The 23,607-nt window shown below is 37.0% G+C and overlaps 1 protein-coding gene across 4 annotated transcripts in view; it reads right to left on the bottom strand.

Moving 5' to 3' along the window:
• Positions 1–23,607, bottom strand: part of SH2D4B (SH2 domain containing 4B) — a 62,110-nt gene that overhangs the window by 23,287 nt on the left and 15,216 nt on the right. For all 4 annotated transcript variants that reach the window (XM_039385744.1, XM_027720621.2, XM_027720624.2 and 1 more), the window contains 3 exons: positions 15,225–15,369; positions 6,874–7,084; positions 3,920–4,047 (listed from right to left, as the gene is read on the bottom strand). In XM_039385744.1, coding sequence (XP_039241678.1) covers positions 3,920–4,047; positions 6,874–7,084; positions 15,225–15,369 — 484 coding nt within the window. The remainder of the gene's footprint in view (positions 1–3,919; positions 4,048–6,873; positions 7,085–15,224; positions 15,370–23,607) is intronic.

The raw sequence follows: 23,607 nt of genomic DNA on the forward strand, positions 1-23,607 counted from the left end.
CACAGAGGTTTGAAAACAAAAATTCCAGTTCAAAGCTAAACTTGGCCAAAAATGAGCATTTCTCCTTTTTCAGCCCTTTTGAGAGACCAACCTGCCATCCTAAGTACCAACTTACTTTCTGACTTTCAATGCATACCACAAACTGAGATCTTGGCACAGAATGCTCTGAATTCAGATTAACTAAAGCACTTCTACAGCTTGATACAACATTAAGCTGTTTGAGTCATCTGCCCATACTCATCAATTAGCAGGTAAGAAACCAGAGTAAAATTATTAACTTCCTGGTTATCAAACTGAGCAGAATTTACCTTTAATTAAATTTAGACCAATTTCTTAGTTCTCATAGTCAAAAAATCAAAGGCATAATTCTTTTCACTCAAACTTAAGGCAACTATTAAACAGTACAAAAGAAACAGCTGTTTTGTGCAAAAGATATAGACACCAATTACCTTTTATCCCAAGAAAGTTTTAGTGACACCTTAATTGTTTGCTCTGGTTCTTCTTTGTTTTATCAGTTTGAGTACTCGGCACCATTGCACTATTGCCCCAAAGTGAGCATAAGCTCCCTTAAAAAAAGGTTCATTACTTCCCAATCCAGATTATAAAATTTTATGATTTATGACAGGATTAAACATGGTTTTAAGTTATAAAAACCATTTAAAAATAGATAATTTAATTATTTTTTCTTTAAAAACTTTTAAAGTCATTCTAGACTGAAGAGGTAAATGATCTGGATTTTGGCAGGGGTCTACTATTCAAACATAGCAAAAAAATTAGTTTACATCCATAATTCAGCTGTACATTACAGTCTGTATCTTTAACATGTCCATTTTTTTAACCAAGAAAACAGTAAACCCTATTCAAAATGAGCTAAAAACACTTGCTGGAGTTCAGATACCGGATGATAATTTCAAGAGACAAATGGAGATGGATGAAGTTGAAGTTAATATTCACTTAAGGAGTAATTTTTGGTGAATAAAGAAGGAAATGCTATGATTTTAAAGACTTTACTACAGGTTTTACCACACTGCTTCAAATGAAACCTTTTGTAGTGATTCTTCAAATGAAGGCAAAAGGAAAACTTCAGGTACATTAAGCATGCCCTATGCTACCCTATTTCACATACCATGAAAATCCCCCAGACAATGTACATTTTAAAACAGAATCCAGGTCAGTTTGATCACTGGAAGTGGAAAACGTGACAAATATAAAAGGATAAAGACATTTTTGCATTACTACTTGGACTTCATTATTTTAGCTGAACACATTCTGCCTCAAGGCTTTAATCTCTGTATAACTAGCAAATATTATATGTCCATAGTACAATTTGAAGATAGTGAATTTGCTAATGCTTAAATTTAGCTAAAAATCTGAACAACCTGACAGTCAAAGCAGGTAAGCCAAGGTCTATTGACCCCAGAAAAAACATGTAATTCTGTAAGAAACTAGTATCTAGTTTTTTGATATTGTGTAATAGCTCTCTTAGTGTATTGCACTTAAAAAGCCCTTAATGTGAGGCAGAATATTAAGTTCCCATTTTGTTGTCCAAAATTGGGATGTAAGAAAATACAGAAATTGTTCAAGGATGTGAAGGACCTGATTATACCTTTTTTGAGAAATCCTTGAGGTTTTAAGAATCTATCGGCACAACACTAGACAACACCGAATATTAGGCAGCAGTTCTTCCCACAGAAACATCCACCTATCCAAATGATGATTTTGTTGTTGCCCCAGTGGCTCAAGCTGTCAGTCATAATTCTTAGCTTTGCAGAATGGCTTTTGTTTGTATGGCCAATATCTTATACAAGTCAGATACATTCCACGGTATTTTTTTAATACACAAGAATAATAAAAAGTCATATGTAATGTCCCTAAATATAATACAAAATAACACACGGAAGATCCCAAATAGGTCTATACAATAGAAATCAAAAGCTTAATTCTAACAAGAAGTAAACAAAGAATAGAAAAAATATTTTTGTTGGGATCAAAAGGGTTCTGGTTGCCTTCTTCTCCCTATCTCCCCCTGCCCTCAAACTGGAGGCCAATTCAATGAAAAGAATAAGGGTTTTTTCAGGAAAAAAAGTTCATATGTTCATACTTCCTAATATTTTGTTCCAATACTTTTGTTTGTTTTCCCTCAAAGTTTGTCTACATTACAAAATGTAACAGACACTACATAACACTAACAAACACGGACCAGTGGACCTGTAAGAACCTGATGTTTGGATTCCACCACTGCACAAGAGTTAGAAGGCAGCTGCATTGTTCACTAAGGTTACAATGAACCTGACCAGAGCTACAGAAGCCAAAATTACTAACCCAGCAAACAGGCACCAAATCCCTGCAAATAAACCCACTGAGCTTTAGGCTGGGAGTGCACCAGTGCTCTGTCAGGCTCCTTGAGTGGGAGGAGAAACAAGGTACTTTGCTCACTTTTATAAATGTCATTGCATAGTCACAGCTTCTTAAGACATGAACAGCACAGTCTGAGAAACTAAAGAATAATCACGAACACCTCAGTTCTTGCAGTGATTAACAGACTAATCCAGAAGCCACTGAAATTAGTAGGAAGACTGTACACGCATTAACTCAAGCCCAGATACCTTCCTAAGGTGTGAATTATGTTCATAACTGCTCACAGCAATTTATATGGATGTCAACTTCAAACATGCAGGGAAAACATTTACCATTGGACCACACAGAAAGATCATGTTTGAAAGTACTTTTGAAAAAAGTCCACTAATGAAATTTTAATGAGTTTGTGTCTCAGAAAGCAACCACACCAAATGTCTTCTGTGAGAAAACAAACAACTGTGTCTGCATCATTGTTCATAAGAAATGGAAGTATGTAGCATTTACAAGCTATACATGACTGACTCCAGTGTCTTTGACTAATTAAACCAATGAACACAGCAGCTTGTTGATGTCTTTTAACACAGAAGGATTTGTGTATCATAAAAATCAATCTGAAATATACAAAACACTAAAGTTGTTTAGAAATCTTCCTTGTCTGGTTCAGTTTAGAATGCCCACACGTCTTCATCTTAGGCTTAGAGAACCATGAATCAGATCAGGGTCAGCTTAGTGCTTTGAGCAAAGCTATATCAGACCAAAAGCAGCAATGAAAAAGAAAAATTGAGATTAAACTCTAAAGTTGTTCTAGTTTCTCAATTAAGACAGAATTTTTTTTTTTATATCTAAGAATAATGAGTATAAAGATCATTGCTAATACTTATGAAAATAAAATCTCCTACCTGTGAATTTGATATCAAAGATTTAGCTGGATGGCAAATTCTATACAGAGCAAAAGTCTCAGAGATAGGAACTCAATCAGACTCAGCAAATTATGGATCTGCACAGGAGTTTTTTTTCCCATTTCATGAAAACTGTCTAAAATCACACACTCTCAATTCTTTTTGAGGAAATAAATTCAATAATTTTTGTTACAAAAGGAAGCAAGAAATAAAAAATGCTGCCCAAGTTTATGAAACACAAGGGATTAAACATACATGAGTTCAAGTCCTTCTTGCAAATCAGATAAGTTAAAAACCTGAAAGTCAGTCATCCAGGTACTGTACCACTACACTATTTGCCAGTTTATTTTGGAATCCTTCTCACCCTATCTCGGTCTCACTACTCCTGCTTGGCTTACTATTTTACAGCAACTATATTTTGGCCAAAATATTCCTCAAAAAAACTCTGGTGATATGAGTCCCAAATTAGCCTGCTTAATCAGAAAAAATAAAACAGGAAAATCATGTGCTATTAATAGGAAAGATGCAAAAATCTTGTTTTAACAGGCACTCGGTTTCACAATGTCAGTAGACTTTCTTTTTTGGGATGAAAGCTGAGCATTTATTTCTGGAGTATATGCTCACAGCTTTGTTATACAAGAAATAAAGGAGGAGTGTATTACCATGAAACCACTGAGCAATCCTGTTGGTGTTCCTCTCGAATCCAGCACGTCGAGGGATCTGCTCTTCTTTGAACCAGCGGATGATGACATCTCGGGAGAAGGGTCGGCACGGACGCTCCCAGATGTTACTGCATTGAAAGACAGAGAACTAGCAGTGCATGAAAACAAGAGACAAGATAAATTTTAACCTTTTTTTTTTTTTTCTACATACTTACAAAACACACAGCTTCAAAATGGCCATTATAACTTCCGTTCAGTATAACTCACTGAACAACTTTAACCTTTTTAAAATCTAGTAAAAGTATTTGGGGCTTCTATGGAAACAACAATATTGTGGTTTTTACATTTGCAGTGGAAGTTTGGACATTTTTTAAGCACTTAAACTTAACTTAAACTGAAAACCAATTTATCACAAAAGATGCAATGGACGTTTCAGTCAGTTTTTCTTTTCTACCTCATTTTTATTCCAAGATAAACACTGACGTGCGAATCTTATTTTTTTACTTAGAGTATACTCCTATAATGCATTGTGTCTCCAAATTACTAAGGACAAGAGAGGGAATCTTTTGTTTAAACCCTTATATTCCCTTTGCATTCTCTACTTGAAAGCCTCCATTACTCTTTCTATACGTTACCCTTTCGGTGCATTTTAGATAGTAGGAGGCAAATCAGGTAAAATATGTGGAAGATCCACCAACTACCACAAATAAGGTGTAAGGTATACCATATCAAATTCAAGCATGGTGATATGCAGCTGAGTCCTCCTTTCAGTTTATCTTGCTGTTACTTAATTTAGTGTTTGGTTCTGTTGAACTATTACAGTGAACATAATAATTATTGCTGAATTACATGAATGCATGTGAGCAGATCTGACCAATATTCATTGTAAAATTTGAAGATACAACCATAAGTGAGGGGGAAAAGTGAGAATTCAGTTATAGACACACACTGAAAAAAAGAAAAAACCAAACAACACATGTTTCTTATATCTCATTTTTCAATACATTATATAAAGAAAGACAAAAATCCTTTGAATTAGAGGGTTCTACAGTCCATTCTTGTTCCTTAACTCATTTCTCTCTAATTCAGTTAAGTTTTGAACAGTTTGTCACGTCCATAATTTTTCCTGCCCTAGGCTAAATCTCAAAATTACTGTCTCAGTTTCTGTACAGCTTCTGTGCTCCAGCTTGTTCAACAGGGACAGGAAGAAAGAACTACAACCACAGAAGTAAAAATAAAAACCCCACAGTAGGCAAAAGGATAAAAGTGAACAAGCAGGTCAAAGAGTTTCATCAGGAGGAGAATACTCAGCAAAGTAAAAAAGACAGCAGGAAAAAATTCAAATGGTTTTCTATATAGCTATACAGAAATAAGAGAGAGAGATCTCATGTAAAAATAAAAGAATACTATTTTCATGTGGCTTTTAAAAGAAATGGCAAGGCAAGGTAAAAAACTACAGGAGCAACACTTCATGTTGAAAAACTTAGAGATGTAACACTGAACCTACATTCTCTTGAGGAAAAAAACCCCTGTCTCATAGCTGTGGTAAATGACAACTTAGTGTGCATCTCCTCCTTGACCTCCCAGGTCACTGGCAAAGTAAAATCTTAGATTCACATCTGCTCCTGCCTTTCCATACCAGTGTAAACTGTGAGAAGTTGAATTATACACATTTATATATATTCATTATTGAAGCATTTGTTAAAAGCAACTTTTATGTTTCTTGACACCTTCACAATCAAGTAACGGCCAGAAAATGAGAAGTCTTAAGAGATAAGAAAAAATAATTACTGCCTCATTTTTGCAGTATAAACATAGCTTAGAAACAGATAAATAATATTGAAAATGAGCTGGATAATGATCGGAATACTTTTCAGCTTTTTTTCTGGTCCTTTTTGAAAAGGATCATATCTAGCACCACCCAATTCTATAGTAAATAACTTCATGGTAGAGCTCAGAACTTCAGTCAAAGCAATGGACTGTCTTTTCTCAAAATCTGCCATTTTACTGGTGTTTTTACTACTTCAGTTTGAAGGAGAATTTAAGCAGTTTGGGAAAATAATGAGAGACTTCCCTTTACGAATTGATTTGATGGTAACTTTAAAGAACCTGCTCTCTCAGAATGAAATTCTGATTCCTCCTCAAACTGGGAGTTGTTTGGTTGCTGTTATGGAAGAGTTTCTATATCTCAATACAGTAGGGTAAAGAATTTACCAAAGCAGAACACATTTCCAAACAATGGAATATCTGTGGTGATACACTGACTGGGAAGGAAAAAGAGTGTAATAGGACTCTTTCCTTTCTGAGCTTGGATATTTGTTTTTTCTTTAGAATTTAATGTTACCATCCTGTCAGTGCTCACACTGCCTTTATCACCACACATGAACCCAAATTAATGGTATAAGAAATAACCAGTAAAAGAGTAGAGTGATTAGTCAGCTTCCTAGCAGTCATCTGCCAGTTTGGATTCTTTTCCTCTTCTGCAATTTCTGGTGCTCCCTAAATAGTCATACGAAAGATTAATAAATAAAAAAGACACTGGATTTGGCCGGGAAAAAAACCCAAAACCTAAAACCTCCTGAAACTTTGGACAGCTCTCTGTAAAATGGAGCTATTAAGCAGCAGGTAATTTTAGGCTTGAGGCTTAAGACTTGCCTAAGAATTTGTCCATTGGACTTCTCTGTGCCACAACCTCACATACTGATCTAATACTGACGTTTCAAGGACTCATCTCTCTCTGTGTGAATTCTAAGAGTTCTGTCTGAAAAACAAATGGCATTTAGTTTACATTAAACCCGGGTTTCTTTTTCTTTAAACATTCTTTTTCTGGTCATAGTGAAACAGCAAGACTGAGAATTCCCAGCGACTGAAGAACAGCTCGTTGAGATGGTGGGAACCGGAGAGGGAGCCATTCAACAGAAAACTGCTTCAAAGTCACTGCTGTACAAACCAACCTGGACGCTGCAGAGAGACATAGCAAAGGACTTGAACTATTGTTGTTCAGTTTTGTCTCCTGGTCGTTGTTGAGGCTCGTCCCCTGGAACAAGTTACTCAGGCCAGCCACTCTTCCCTTCTGGATGGCACGCAGGGATTGCCGTCGATATTCATCCCGCGCCCTGCGCGCTTTGTGGCTTCTCTCCTCGTCTGCGGCCTTGGAGCGGCGCACTGGGTGGGGTGAACGGGAAGGTTGGGGAGGAGAGACTTTAGAAATACAAACAGCCATTTACTCCTTTCCTTACAGAACAACTTAGTACCTTTATTCCTATGTGACATCATTTTAAGGGTGTATAAATTACAACGCGTTACCAAAGGCTGGATGACATTCCTTGTGCTTCAAATACAGCTCCACCACTAGAAGAAGCCTGCCAGACTCAAGATATCAATAATTTGATCAGTACTGGCAATAACTGAGCCTCTAACATACTGTGATTACATCTGACCTTGCTTTGGCTGTAATAAGAGAAATTCTGCTTCAGGACATCTTTTCCATTGGCAATGCATCAAGTTCTATGTTTCAAGAAAGGATTTTAATTGTTGCTTAAAGTTAACAGAATTTTTTGCCTCTATGAACATAACTAGAATTGAAGAAGCTACTCCCAAAATTTACAATTATTAAAACTAACATGTAGTTTACATTTTTTGCCGTTGTTGTTTTCTTTCTGAAAAGTATATGCTATTGTTGTCACAGTACTTGTAGTCACAGAAGTTCCAACTTGAAAATTTCAGTCTAAAAATGGTTCCAGTAACAATGGATAAATTTGTAACCATTGGAAAGGGCATGCTGATGCTATGGACGGGGTTGTCTCACACTTGAGTCTCTAAAATTGTATATAAAGAACCAGAATCTCCATTGGAAGATTTATTACACACTTAACAATGGTATTGACCAGGGAGTTACCCATTTCTGTAACCTGAAATGAGACTGCTGCTCTGGCCACTGCAGGTCAGGCATCTTTTACTAAAGTTTCTTCATTTTAAAACTAATGTACTAACAATCCTGTCTTTGAAATGGTATAACTTAAATGCACCAAGAATTGTACTGCAAATATTCATCATGTATCAGCACTTTTCTGGTGCCTCAAGCCCCATTTGGATGATTTTTTTGAGTCACAAATAACTGTAGGCAGGCAAATTTTTCCAGTGCAAAACAAACCCCTAACATCCAGTGAAGTAAATATTAAAGAAGCTAGCTATTGCCTCCAGTAGTAATTAGCAATCCTGCCATGACTATCCTGGCTTAGATCATACCCAGTTCATAAAGTGCACACACTATTTCTTGCTCCACTGTGACTGTACCTGTGACTAGGAATGCATGACATAACACCACACAGTTGCATTTCATTAGGCTGTTTGCATCCCTCTGAGTCACACTACCAATTTAAAGCAAACAGAAATATAAACTGATTTGTCCAAATTATGAGAAGGTTTAATGGAATCAAGCAATAAAAGCACTCAAAGCCAAATGAAATTAAATAAAACATTGTGGGCAAACAAGGGAAAGAGAAAGGACCTTTAAGCTTAGATTTCTATAATATCATAAGTAGAAAGATATACAGGACTGAAAGCTCATCAAGATAGCATAATAAATGAGTCATAGGGGCTTCATATGTATACAACTTGCAGGATTTCAGTTTCACTTTACATACCCTGTAGTTTTAGATAAACAAAGTAACAAACAAATGTACAGCACAGAAAACATGAGTAACAGACTCCAGGTCGTTATTTTTAAGGGTAGATAATGTCACTTAAATATGCTACTTCAATGGCTCAAGTATATTGGTTACAACATTTCTTTGATTTATCCTTTGTAAAGCCACTCAGTAATGGTCACTTTAAATATGAACTTGGTGTTTGCAGCACAAGGAGAGACTGCAAGGAAGATGAGTGCAATGCAACTTGGCAAGGCATTTAGAAACCGGTCATTGCCACAATCACAATATACAGATTGAGGGCAGACTGCCTGGAGATTTCTGGGATTCTTTTCTACTGATGTACAGGCTGCCTGGCAATGAAAAAAGCAAGCTACCTTCATGGCCCACTTTCCTCAGCAATAAACACTCCTTTCAACAGACATTCCTGCTCAGTTTTTGCTCGTTAATAAATCTGTACCATCAAAGGCTGGTGACCAGGCTACATTTTCCCAAACTGTAGAGCTTCTTATCACAGAACTACGGGGAGAGGTAGCATAGTTTGCAACTGTTAAATATCGACATTTCAACTTTCAGAAAACCTTTTGAATGTATGTATTTGCATTTATCAACATACCCATACACGTGTATATGTGTTTGTGTATATGTGTCTGTATATATGTCAGGATAGGGAAGGCTGTATGTAGATTTTTAGATTTATATCTATATATGTATATAGTCATCTCTTTCACATTAAGAAGAATTTTTATTGAAATTTCCCAGGTGAGGTATCTGAAGAATTCTATCACTGACCATAGGGATGCATAGGGTCTCTCAATCCATTTTTTTCTCATTACTGGAGTCCTGACTTTCTTCCTCTCCCATTCCTTACAGTTATTCCCTGAAACATCCCTCTTTCCCCTACCTTTCAAAGTTGTTCAGTACAGCTTCTACTGTTGACCTGCTTTGCTATGTTATCCTAAGTTACTTCTAAAAGTCTGACTTGTCAAAGGACTTTTCAGGTAAATAATCAGAGTCACTGGCACAAAACTGGTTTTGGTGACTGGAAATAGTATGATGGATAAAGCCATTGCAGTCAGGAACCTACAAAAATGTTTATCACTACATTCCAGACAAAGCAATGTGTGCCACATGAACCATCCTCCCATACTGACACTTCCCACAAATTTCTCTATCTTGAGAATGTCACTCAAAGTCTGAAGGTAAATCAGGATCTATTTCTGTAGCAGATTTTTCTTACAATAGAATTTTGTGAATATTCGTATTTCTCTCTTTGGCTCTGAACCATCTCACTAGGAATAAGAACCTTCTGTCTGGATCTAGTCTAGCACAAATATTTTAAGATAGAAAAAGCCAAAAATCTGCATTAGTTGTATTTTCAGAGACATCATAGCCTTTCTCACAATAAGAAAGCAAAAGTAGTCAGGACTTCTAGGGCTCCCTCAAATAGGAAGAGGTTATTGTTCTTGATCGGCTGTCCTTTTACAGCAAACGTATTTTTGGCATGACCCCTGTGCAAAACACTAAATTCAATAGCCAATATTTTCACTAGGGAGATTAGATATGTGAAAAAAATCTTACACTCTCTGAATCATCACCCCAGGTCCACATATCTAGCATCAAGAATTACATCAATAACAATTTACATCTACCCAATCTTCCTTTTATATTACAGAATAATGGAAGGACTGACAAGACAGGGAAACGAGGAATTTGTTAAGCTCACAGGAAATCTACAGTTCAGCCAGGCCCTATAAGACCAGCTCCAACACCAGTTTTCTCTTCCAGTGCTGGTGATACCAATAACAGGAAACTTTTCCTTCAGCACTTGCAAAATGAAGCACACTTCTGCCCTGCTGGAACTGTAGCTTCTGCAGAAATGCCTGAGCTGCTCATATAGGTTAGGTGTCAATATGACTGTAGCCTCAGTAGAATAGGTCAAAAATGGGCTACCTAACCCTCCTGGAAAGCTAACAAATATATCCAAGACAGTTATTATTACTAGAAATGAATAGTTTAAAGCCAGCTCAGACATGTCTATGTGATCTGCAGTGTGAACATACTCTCAACAAGAGAACAAACCACAAATGGTGTGTGCAACAGCTCTTACAATCCTAGAGGTGTCAATTGCCTCGTTTTCCCTGAAGAGTTTGTGGAAATCCATTATTCCTCTATGCTAACCTAAGTTGTCTTTTGAGAGAAAATGCAAAATTGCCTTCTAAATTTTCGCTTTGGATTGGTAAATCCCTATTAGCAGCCCTGGTAAAGTTCTAATACCAAATCTTTTGATATAGATGAGGATTAATTCATGGTGCACTGCAGCTGAACTTGATCACATAATTTGTGAAAGACTAGGAACTCTCTATTTTCTGTAATCTATTTTGTGCTTTTGAAGAGCTATGAGTTACAGTCAGAGATATGTGAAAGCAGAAAACAACATGTGCTATGATTATACATCCTAATTTTTAAATTATTTTGTTTTGGCTTTACACCCTTGTTAACAATTCTTGGAAGCTTGTTTATGAGCAATTCAAAATGACTACTTAATAGATAAAATCCAATCTTCAGATTTTCTGAGTGCACAGACAAATCACAAAGTGTTTTTTTGCCTTTCCTAATTGGAAAATAACTTCCCACAAATACTCTGCAATATGGCTCCAGTTCAGCAATCCTTTATCTGAAAGCATTTGAATAATCCCATTCCTATTCAACAACGCACTCTGAGACCTATTGAAGTTCAGAGGGTACATACTTTATGTTAAGCACTTGCTTAGCTAATGTATAGCTGAACTGGGGACTACTCACTTCAAAATTCAGCATTTTGTCAAATGCTCCTGCCAGTAAACTCACTCACTTAAATTTCTGTGGAAGATAAAGACTAAATGAATTCCTTTAAAAACCAGACAAAAAATAAATTCATAGACACATTTGTAGAACATAAAATATAAAAGAAGCTATAATGAGTCAGCCTGGTATTCTACTTCCAACAGAGACCAAAAGTGGGTGCTTGGGGTAAGTCATAAGAATAGATCAACTCACTCATCTATGTTTACATTTTTACTGGAATAATTTTTGTCTGCCGATGAGTAAAGCTGGTCAGATGGTATCTGAGCACTTCACTGCTTGGTGCAGTTTGCAGGGGTTTGTAACTGTACTAACAGAATGCTTTTTGCAACATCCAATCGGATGAATATTCGTGCTACAGCTTTTTTCTATTATGTTTTGCAGATATTTTTTCTGCTTTCACAGAGAGAGGTCACATTTAAACACCCTAGAAACCTAAAAAATGGAACAGCCCACAGAAAGGTCCAAAACTAATAAGAATATGCACCCTCCTCTGTCAAAGTTTAGTCTTAGTTCTCACTTCTCAGTCTCAAAGAATAAGAGCTTTGAACAGTGGACACTCTGAATCAATCTTTTTCATTATTCTCATTTGCCAACCAATATACTTGTTCTACTTGTTAACTCGCAACTGCCCTCTAAAATAACCCAATATATGTCTATTATACAAAATCAAAGTGTATGATTGCTCTTGCAACATCATATTTCCCCTTTAGTACTGATTTCTTAAGTTATTCTACATTTGTCAGTTACCCTACTAAAAAGCACTAAAATTATGTATTTCAGTTAACACAGCAGTTCTATGGGCCTTTATTGTTATCTGGCAAACAGCAGAAGCAAACTGAACCAAACAACAGAAACTAATATTAGCAACACTTTGCTTATTGCCTTGGCAATAAACAGCTGAGGGATAATGTGATGAGGAGAGATGAATCCTCATCACATTCTAAATTCCATCTACTAAATAAGTTAGTGGTGTCATCAATATCATTGCTGCATTTGCTCTCCACAATAGCTGCTCAAGGACTTTTGCTCCTCTGCAGTACTGACCCCCAGCACTGTTGAATACAAAGGGCTGACTTCAAGGAGGTAAGATCCAAAGGAGCCTGGCCCTGTTCCTAATGAGCAATATGGTTTCCACTGCAAGAGTGTAGAGGCAGAAGATGTAAATATTACATCTGCTTGTAATTCTCTTATGCATTCATGCATTTATTTATTGCTTAAAAAAGATGACTATTGGATAGCTTTACCTAACTTCAATAAGTTGTTTCTTGGTGTTCCACAGGTACTTGTGGACAAAATGGAAGGATTACAATAAAAAAAAAACAACCCTCTGGAACTGAAATAAAAACTGAGAAATCTGGTGAACCTGAGGTACTAATTAATTCCATAGTAATTTTTAATGCTCCCATTTCCAGATATTTGCTACTGCCTGTCTGCTGGACATTCTAGCTTGTGCAGTAAAGTTAAGGAAATGAAAGGTGTTAATATTGCTGAGGAAGCTTAATGCAAAGTCTGATAGCATGGTTTAAACCAGCCAGGAACTGGTGTGAGATAAGGCACTGAACACTGCATCTTCATATCTTCAGTTGTCACACCCATTTGCTAATGGAGCACAGTTCTAAGCCCTCAAACCAACTGGGATAAATTGAGACACTGAGATAAATATAAGAGGATAAACAAGGATGTGATACACTCTAGTCATTAGTCTGCAGTTAGTTTAATGCTAAATCAATTACTGATAACAGCATAAACTCTGGCAGCACAGCATTTATGGCAGGCTACAAAGCCCAGCTCTGGTGCCACCACAGAAGGTGCTGAGCTGTTGTTCCCCACGGCAGCACTGCTATTGCTGACCAAGCTCCACAGCTTGAAATCATGAGAGCTGCCCTTGGTCACCTTTAGGACAAGCAGACAGGTCTGCAGGTATCAAGGCACACAGGCTGAAGGGGATACAATTCCTTCAGAGCACCCAGAATGCCTCAAAGCTTTCACACGAAAGGAGCTCTGGTGCCAGGCTGTACCCATCAGGTGGTGCAGTCACAAGTGTTTTGACAGATCAAAAATGCCAAAATCTCACATAGCTTATTCCTTTTTCTCTCTGTCTTCTCCCATAATTCCTCTATTGCATTACTGATGTCTGTCTCTATACAAAGAACATTCCTTGAGAAAACGGAAGCAACAGTTTAAATCCTCAGTTACCTCTTTAATGCAATAGTAAGGAAAGATACCTGGTTTCAGTAGTCTTTATACTATTTTGTTTTATTGCCAATTTCAATGTAAAGATAGACTGGACTTACTTTTTTTTTTTTTTTAACAACATGATTGTAAATGTAGGGTTTTTTTCCTTATGTACCATCAAAGAAATGTCAAAGTACATAGCACTACTCTTGATGCTGGGTTGCCAGGTGATGATAATTTTCTACAAAACTAAAGGGCTACTTTTTCCCCAACTCATTCTGCTCTTAAATACCTAAAACACAGAAAGTTACAGTTTTTCTTTCCATATAAATATATACACCCAGATTTAGATAATTCTCTGGGAAATAATTACCTTCTCTTTATTGACAGCGTAATATACAGAGGTTTCATTGATCAAAAAAAAGCATAGCCTGTTATGAGCTTGGAAAATGGCACCACTGTATCTTACATAGATTTAATTCATGTTGTGCAGAATGATTCACTATCAGATCAATTCCAGGTAATAGCACTTCGATAATTAGTCCTTAGGAACTAATGAAGTGATGGCCAAAACCATAAAATAAACTCATTGTATATTTGGAATTTTTTTTTTTACCCCTGTCAGGAAATATGTAACACTACAGCAGTATTTTTTTTCTACTCCATGAGGTATTTCTTGCACAACATATCAGCTCCCTAAAACTCCATTTTTATTATTAGTTGATTAATTTTTGTGTTACATATAATTACTACAATAACCCCACAGGAGCTAATACTCTCCAGTCATTACACTTCCTTTTTCTGCAGAGTAATCAAATCAGTATAGATGTGAGAAATGGAAAATATTCTTCTCCCCCCCAAAAAATGTAGAATTCCTCTTGCTAATGAATTTCCTACTTCCAAAGTCAACTGTACAATAGACAGATAGACAGACACTTCATTAAATATTTAAGCTATTAAATACCATTTATTCATAATGTGGACCTTTACTTATTTATAGTATGAATGTATTCATATACAGTAATATAGTTGTTCTGATCCTTGTAAGGTTTTAAAAATCACTAAAAAAATTAAATTAATCACAATTATGGTCATTATAAAGAATTTTACGGTGTCTAAAAAGGAACAGTACCTCCATAGAGTGAGATCACCATCATCATAAGAATTTATTTTTTTTTTAGATCAACAATCTAAGTATTATTTACTGTAACCTTTTAGAATGAAGTGAGTTTCAGCACTGATATCATAGCTTCATCTAGTTACCATGTGGAAGCAATTAAAATACAGATGAAGACAGATTTTACCTCTTCAGAAATAGCTATGGACAAGCTGTCAAAATAACTGTTTCCTGAATTATTATTACTAAGCCAAAACTGTTAATTAAGTACTTTAGAAAAAAATTAATGATCTCAGTTACTGTACAAGAAAAATTTTCTGTAAGGCATTGAAACGGGTTCAAAAAGAAATATGAAACTTCCGTTTATAAGGTTAAGCTGGTAATTTCTGCCAAAATAGTACAGCTTTTTGTATTGCTCCTAGGTAGAAGAGATTTTTGGCAACACCTTTTCCATCCTACGAGTCTCCTTTCGTTTGCTTTCAGAAACACATTAATCCCGTGAAGGTAATTTACTCACACTGTTCTTCCCACTCCTGGTCATCGTCGCTGTGCTGACTATGCTGCTGAGCTTGCTTGAGGCTCAGATACAACTCCTGTGCTCGGATTTCTTCCTGCTGCCTGATTTGTTCTTCACCCTTTTGTCTTTCCTCTTCTTCTCTTTTCTAGGCAAAATGAAGTAAGCCACAAGTGACTAAAGAGGAAGAACGTGCCAAAAGCTGGGACACTGCTTCAGTTGTTTCCTGTGACAGAGGAGCTGCATCACCCTTGGACAAATCCCTGTCTCTTCTAATTTTGGGTTTCTTACTTATCACAACAGGCATAATTGAAGTTTTGTACCTGTTAGGAACCTCTGAGGAGAGTATGTTTTGAAATGCACAGCTATCATAGGAATGAGGAACATGTAAGTATCTAAAATCTGAAAAGTATATTGAAAATGTTTTATCACGTGACTCCAAAGGTTGTATTATCCTACAGTCCGTAAGCAGAGCTTGTTTGAAGTCCACATGTAACTCCCATCGAAGATACTGCTGTATTCAAGTACTGCACACATCATCTACAGAATCTGTAGAATTCAGTAACTATTGCACTAGAACCAGCAATAGCTGAGCACAGGAAAAACAAAACCAAAAAGCAAACAAAACCCCTTGATTACTTTAAACTGGAAAAGAAATTTCAATCCACCAAGACATTCCAGCAATCAGCTGAGCTGATATATTTGAACGAATGTTTCTTAGCTAAAGACTTTGTACTCGTAATTTTTTTTCTTAAGACATGATATGATGCAAATTCTGGAAATTATGATCAAATGGGATTCTTCCTGCTTTCAAAGGGAAATTAGACATGTTTACCTTCCATTGTATAATATTAGTACACTACAAACCTTGTGAGTGGGCATATTTCTAAGTTTGAAAACAAACTTTGATCACAGCAGGACCCACAGCATGACCAAAACAATCCATGATCTATTTTAAGTACTACAAATATGAGTGGAGAGATTTAAAAACTTAGGCCAAAATCTGACTTTTATTATTCTCTAAACTTAGTCTGTGGGTTCAATAGATGCAAAATGGAGTTTTCATGATGTTGCTCATAATCCTGCAAAAAGTAACTTGCATTTTTCTTTTTCCATGTAGGTTCTTCTGTTCAGTCTTTGAAGATGCTACTTATCTGAAAGTTCACACTACGTATAAACTTTCGATATAATTCTGCATCTTTTTAGGATGAAAGGGCAGAACTATCCAAAAGTTATATTAATTCTGTAAAAGTACATATTAATTAACACTTCCCTACAGTAAATATCTTTTATTTGACAATACATTGAAAAAATCCTCATTCAAAGGTTGTCTGTCCTATCTTAACAACTGCCAGGGCACAAACAACAAAGGCAACCCAAATATAGGACTATGAATGTTCAAACAATGTTGTTTGGACAGGCTGAGGAAGTTGGGGCTGCTCAGCTGGAGAGGAGAAGGTTACATGGAGACCTCATAGCAAATTTCCAGTGCCTGAAGGGGGCCTACAGGGAAGTTGGAGAGGGACTCTTGCTTAGGAACTGTAGTGATAGGACAAGGAGTCATGGTACAAACTGAAAGAGGGGAAATTTAGGCTGGATGTTAGTTAGAAATTCTTTACTATGAGGGTGGTTAGACACTGGAACAGGTTGCCCAGGGAACTTATGGATGCTCTATCTCTACCAGTGTTCAAGGCCAGGTTGGACAAGGCTTTGAGCAACTTGGTCTAGTGGAAGTTGTCCCTGCTCATGGCAGGGGTGGTTGGGACTAGATGACCTTTAAAGTCTCTTCCAATCCTTAACATTCTATGATTCTACGAACAATACATTAGGTTGCTCTTATTTCTGAGAAAGAAAATCCTAGTATTGTTCTTCCATTGAATTTAATGCTAGTATCTTTGATTATTTCTAACATCGTCCTCCCACAGTTATCTCCAGAATCCTAAAAACACGAATTGAGTGCACAGGTCATTATTTTTGAAAATTCAATTATTATAAATAACACTGATTTCAAAGCCCAGCAGCTTCCTTAAAAAAAAAAAAAAAAAAAGAATCTTTTCTAATATCCCTATAGAATTAGTGATTCCATATTTCAGTTGCTAATAAATAGCTCTGTTCCCTTCTTGGAAAGAGTATGAGATCAGTTATTCTTTATTCTTATGAGGAAAATATTTATTTACTTAGCTTCACTACCTAAAACAATTCAATACATCTAGGCTATCTTTTCAGGAAGATGGACAGACACAAGGGTAATCCTGGGTTATATAATGTTTTATATTCAACCTCTCAAACCATGGAGTAAAATTTAATATAGAGGAAGGAGGAAAAAAAAACAATCTCACAGCAGTTTCCCTAAATCACATGGAGTTTTTCTCACAAATTGGGGTTTGGTTTTTAACGTAGCTGTAATTGAAGCATTTCTAGTAAAAAGATGAAGTGTATAAGAAAAACAAACAAATAAAATACACAATCTAAAACAAGAAAAAAACCTCCACCAAAAACTAGAAGTCAGGTAGAGTTTGAGCTGATAATGGAAAGCAGAATGCCTACTAAGAAAATCCTACCTCCACTTTTTTTTTGTGTGCTGAAAAGAGGAAGGTTTAAGTCAAAGAAGAGACAACAACAACAACTTAACACTGGCACTTGATTCTGAATTCACCAGAACTTTGTCATACAATTTTCCTTTCTAAAGAAAGACAAGTTTTGATTTCTATTTTTTTAATTGGTGCATGGATGCATGTACAAGTACACTGTACAATTCCTTAAAGGTGTGTGAGAAGAAACAACCCTTGCTAGTGTGACACAGGAAAGAACAGTGATCCTTTTGTCAAGTATGATTAAACTGTATGCATTTACAATGAACAACAACTGGACTTCTCACATTTGCTCCACTGGAAGAATACAGCAACCAGTTTATTTGCTTCTCCCCATGAACTCAATCCTGCACACCAGAGCTGAGAGTGAAGAGCTGTAATAACCTACAAACATCACCCTCTGTCCAACAGTTAAGAGAGATTGTACTCTGTGCCGTGTCCCTTTCAGCTCTTCCAGAATAATTAGGAAGCTGGCAATTCAGTACAGTGGCTAAATTGCTAAGAAATACCAACCTGAAGAAACAAATCACACTGACAATTCAACAGGCAGCAGTAATCCTCTCAGGTATTAACTCCACTGGAGAATTTGAACATGTTAAATGGTCTTATCTATCCTCTGGCAGTTGAGAATTTACCACAAACTTATTACTGTCTATGTGTGCCTCACTGTCTTTGATAAATTTACTATGGACAGCTCTAAATAATATTTAATATTAGCCATGGTTAGGTTCTAATGTTTCAGTCCAAGGCAGATGAGAGGAGATTAGGTCAGCATTTAGTTTTTGCTGCAGAAAGATTTAAAATATACACTGAGAAAAGCCAAAATAGAGCAGTGGATTTTTTTACAATGGAAAACCGGGCTCCTGGTTGCCACGGGTCTTGGGGTCTCTCTGGGGAGTCTCACAGGGTGCAGGGCAGCTGAATGACCAGCATCATGCTCAAGGCAAAACCCATAAGGCATTTTCGTTGCAACAAAAAGGATGCCTGGGATTCCCTCAATACTTCAGGCTGGCGAGAAGTATCTTCGGCAGCCCTGAAAGTTACAGCAGCAGCGAATCTCCTGAGCCCACTCAGCAGCCACCTCTGCCCCAGGGAAGACATGCCTACCTGCCACAGAGCTGAGAGCCCTTAGGACTGAAGAAAATCTGGGAATCCCAGGGTGTCCAGCTATAGGACAGCCCACTCTCAGCAAGGCCAACACTGCTGGCTGTGTTCAGAGATCAGATTTCCCTGTAAACCCACCTGACAGTTTTCAACAGAGCTGTGAGTAATGGCAGAAATATGTCCAACTCCTTTCCCAGCCTTTTTCTGAGAAAATTGTCTCACTTGCACCAGAAAAGAAAGTGTTTGCAGAGACATTATTTTCTTCTCTGCTACCAATGCCTCAGAAAGGAACACAGGGTTTGCAACACTTCACTGTGCATGTATTTGCATATAAGCCCATGTACTAAATGCAGTCATGCTTTATGCAGAAGAAGCTATGTTTCAGCCACGGGTATGTCCCAGGACATGCATGTCTCATACAGGGAAGTAACAACATACTCTGGTTCACAAAGACCCTCTTTTCTATGAGCTAGAAAACAAACCTAAGGACTGTTCCTAGATGGGAGAGATCTGACATCTACTACACACACTGGAGCAGACTCTGCTTGTGTAACTTGCTATAATTCCAGTGAACATCTACTGAAAGTTTATCTCTGGATCTTAGGGACTCCTCACAGTTTGAGTTCCCAACGTGCAAACTATCCTCCTTAGTGGCTCAGATTTTCCCATTCACCCATGGAAAATACCAAAGCTCTGCTAGTTTTTACTAGCAATCCAGAATAAAGACAGTGGTTTCAGCAGTGCAGTCATTACAGATGTCACCAGGGAAGAGATTTTTCTTTCAAATAATTATCACAGTTTCTCACAAGTAGGATAGAAAAACCTGAAGACCCAATTCCCAACTGTAACTAACAGCTGCCTCATTTCCAACATTGTTCAAGAGACAACTGCATAGAAAAAAAAGGATTTCTGAACTGCGGTCTCACAAAAGAAAACAAAATTAAGTATTACTCAATTATTGTAATTGCCATTGAAATAACCCAACTAAGGCATTTTCGGAATGAATTGGGTGCCAAATCCCAGCAAGAAGCTGTTGTCACATTCCTAGATTCTAAATGTGCTGTCTTTGGGAAAAAGTTCAGTGTTTTCTTGGCACAGCAAAGCACAGAGCTGAACTTACAGCTTATTTGCTCTTAAAGACAACAGTCCCACTCAAGCGCTTGACTTTTATTGGAGACAGATTTTTTTCAGCTCAGGACAGAATGCTCACTGCTACATCAGAAGGAGCCCACAGTACTGCAAGTGGTGGTGACATTTCACTGCATCCATAAACTCTACACCTGGCAATTGTCTGAAGAATCAGGTCCACAGCCCTTTGGGACACAGTAAAGCACTCAGACATGTTGAAAGCTCATCCAAGTCAATAGGACTGAAGTGTGTTCTTTTTATTAAGCATAAGTTTAATTAGAGATTTCCTGAACTGAAGCACTAATTATTCTGTTCTTCTCTAAAGGTTGATTCTCAACCTGTCTTCTTTGAAGAGACATATTTCATCTCCCAGGGAATTTTTCAGAAGCAATCTAGCTCTGCTGTCAACTATGCTTATATTATTAAATTTGGCAGGTATCTCATGTTGTCATAAGGACAGTACTTTACAATTAATATTCTCTTGCTTTATGTAGACCACACGAAGAGTGAGCTGAGAAACCATCTCTCTTTTAATTCTAAATGTAGCTGAAGGATATCACTCGTCCCTGGCTGGCTGACACTCATACCTTTAATTTTCCTTAGCTTTGCACGTTGTTCAAGACTCTTAATGACAGCTACTGATAACAGTAGAAAATTATGCCTATGATCTCATAGCCTTTGTGAATTAGCAAAAAGATTAATGATAGTAATTGGCTTTCTTATTTGTCCTTTGCAATAAGGTATAAAAGAATAGCTGTCCTTAAACTGCAAAAATAGAGAAGTCAACATTTATATTCTAGCATCATAAATTAAAGGCATTTCTACTTAAGAAACACCAAGGAAAGCAATAATTTTCTAATAGTGTTGGAAAAGTAAATAGGGATCATCATTCACTTTGATATGTGAGATATCATTTATCTAGTGCAGACAGCCCTAGCGTCCCATGATAGGTCAAGAGGAATAAAAGCATTTTAAAAAGGACTGTTTGTGATACAATATGGTTAGAAATTAAACAGTCAGCAGAAAGGACAGTTTCAATTTCCCAACTCAAAATGCCTCAACAGGATGAAGCATTAGCAGAGACTGAACTTTTCATACCCCAATATAGAGACCTCTTTAAACATGATCAGGTCATCATCACAGAAGGATGATTACCAAGATGTTAAATATTTTAAACCTGTTAAAGTGGGCTTGCTAACTGATCTGCATCTCATTCTGCAGCCATTTCTTCATTATTTCAATTACTGAAGTCATACATGAGTAGATTCATTAATTTATCTTTTTCCCAGAACCCTAGTTCTATTCCCTTTCTGTAGTTGGATGTGGATGCCAGAAACATAACTTTCTTTTCTTGTCTGGTACCTATCCACTCATTCAGCCTGCAAATATTTCATGTAGCTCTTCCACTGCACAAGAGTAGTTATAAAAAGAGTAAAATGGGAAGGAGAAGGAAAGCCAAGTGAGATTAAATGAGCCAGTGGACAGAAAAATTAACAAGCCCCCCACATGAACCTGTGAGATCCACCTGTCTTTCAAATGCCTTTACTGTCTTGAAGTAGTTCTACAGCACAATGTCCAAGATCTGCTCTTTCAAGACCAAGTAAGAGATAAGTTGCTTTTCTGAGTAGCAAAGGAGTGGTGTTAAAGTACAAGGAATCAATCCTGCATTTGAATCTCTGCTGCTGAAACCCCATGTCAGTCCAAGTCTCTCCTAACAGATCTCAAATTATAGACCTAATTGAAGATCAGGGTTGAAAGTGGAATTAGCCTATGTTGTTGTATTAATAAAGGAAATGCCAGGAATAGCTCAATAAAGCGGCATTTAAAAAAACAACCACTGCATCAAATCTTGTTTCCAAACTAATTTTTTAAGCCACAGAGTTCATTTCTGCTGAGTCTTGTTTTAAAAATTTTGGTCTGCTTATTTAAATTTTTTGCAAATATTATCTACAAATGCTGGATTTAAGTGAAAACAGAGGGGAAGAAAAGATTTCTATTTCTTTGATCAGATAAATATATTGGCAACTTTATGAACAGACCTAAAGAAATGCTGGCCAATGTTTAGTATTTGAAATTCAAAGTAGAAACTGAACCATATTCTCAACCCAGTTACAGCAGTGCTCCTTGCTCCTACCAGGCACACAGCTGGATGGAGGACACCTGCTCATGTCCTGAGAAACAGTGGGAACACAGAACACTGACATTACCTTTCCATTAACATGAAAAGGAGTAGATTTTGGTGCCATTACTGTTAATTGTATCAATGACTGAACAACGAGTTTTCCTTAATAGAAAAGTATGAATACTGGCCACTAAAAGTCTCAGAAGTTTCTCACTCTGCTTTTTAAAAAAGTCTCTTTGAAACAGAATAGTACCAGTGAGCTTGTGGACATTTACCCCATTGAGTGCCCTGTAAATCAACCACAGAGATATAAGTGAACACTGTATCAGTCTTTGTTCAAGAGGGCTTTGCTTTCCAGAGGGTAAAGGAAAGAGTGTTTAATTAGTTGCTCTGCTCATTATTCATATATTAATAAAGCACTTGAAAGGTATAGTTTCATTACTCATTGACACCGAATTTCAAAGGCCTCGTTCTCTCCTGTGAATTTAAATTAGTCGTGCAAAGGTAAATCAGCAACTCTGTGCAGAGGAGGCTGCAGGAACAGCCCTGGCTTTGTGCTCAACAGCCACCCTCAGATCCCAGGCCCACGGTTTACAGTGACAAGTACCTTGTTGACTTGTGGTTTGTAATCAAACCACATAAATTTAACACTGAGTTTTTCAGCATTCCTCCCATCCCAGAGGGACAAGGGGGAAGTCTATCCACCCCTTCCACACCTTTAATCACTGTGTCAGGAAAGGAAAGGAGAGATACAGCAAGCTGTCAGCAGGGGAGAGGCATATAGATGGAAGTTACTGGATGCAGATCTCCTAGGAGTCATATTTTGCTACAGACTTTCTCCATGGAAACCCAGCCTCACCAATCGTGTGCAGTCCCAGCCTGCACATCCCAGACTCAGAGAACTGTGATAATTTCTCTGCATGCTGAACCAATTGTATTTTTCTTTCTCATTTTTAAACAAGATTTCATCTTTATCCAGTAATATGAAAAGAGTGGAAAGAGGTCATCTTTGCCTGTTTAGTTTTTAAATTGTTATTTTCAAAAAAAAAAAAGTGAAAAAATATTATTTAAAAATAACTTTAAAACACTGTAACAGTTCATGGAAAGCTCATTATGAAGTCAATAAAAATCAGGCAAATGAACTTCTCCTAGCAAAGCCAACTGTATCTTTCCCATATGTTGGATAGAAGAAGGATCCATCCCTTATTATTTTGAAGAAAGTAGCGACACAAGTTTCAAGTTCAATACATGAACAACTCATCCAAAATACACAGAATATGTTCAAGTCAATTAACTCAAAGTGAAGTATTTCACCACTGGACATTTTTTCCCCCAGTATGATTCACCCAGAACAGCTGACTGAACAATTCTGTTGAGGTGTGAGCTGAATAACCAGTTTGATTGTTCTGGCACTTCTGAATGAGTTTGCAATTTTTTCTTA

Source organism: Pipra filicauda, unplaced genomic scaffold (assembly GCF_003945595.2).
Source record: "Pipra filicauda isolate LSUMZ 115617 unplaced genomic scaffold, ASM394559v2 scaffold430_size1018388_pilon, whole genome shotgun sequence".
Classification (NCBI taxonomy): Eukaryota; Metazoa; Chordata; class Aves; order Passeriformes; family Pipridae; genus Pipra; species Pipra filicauda.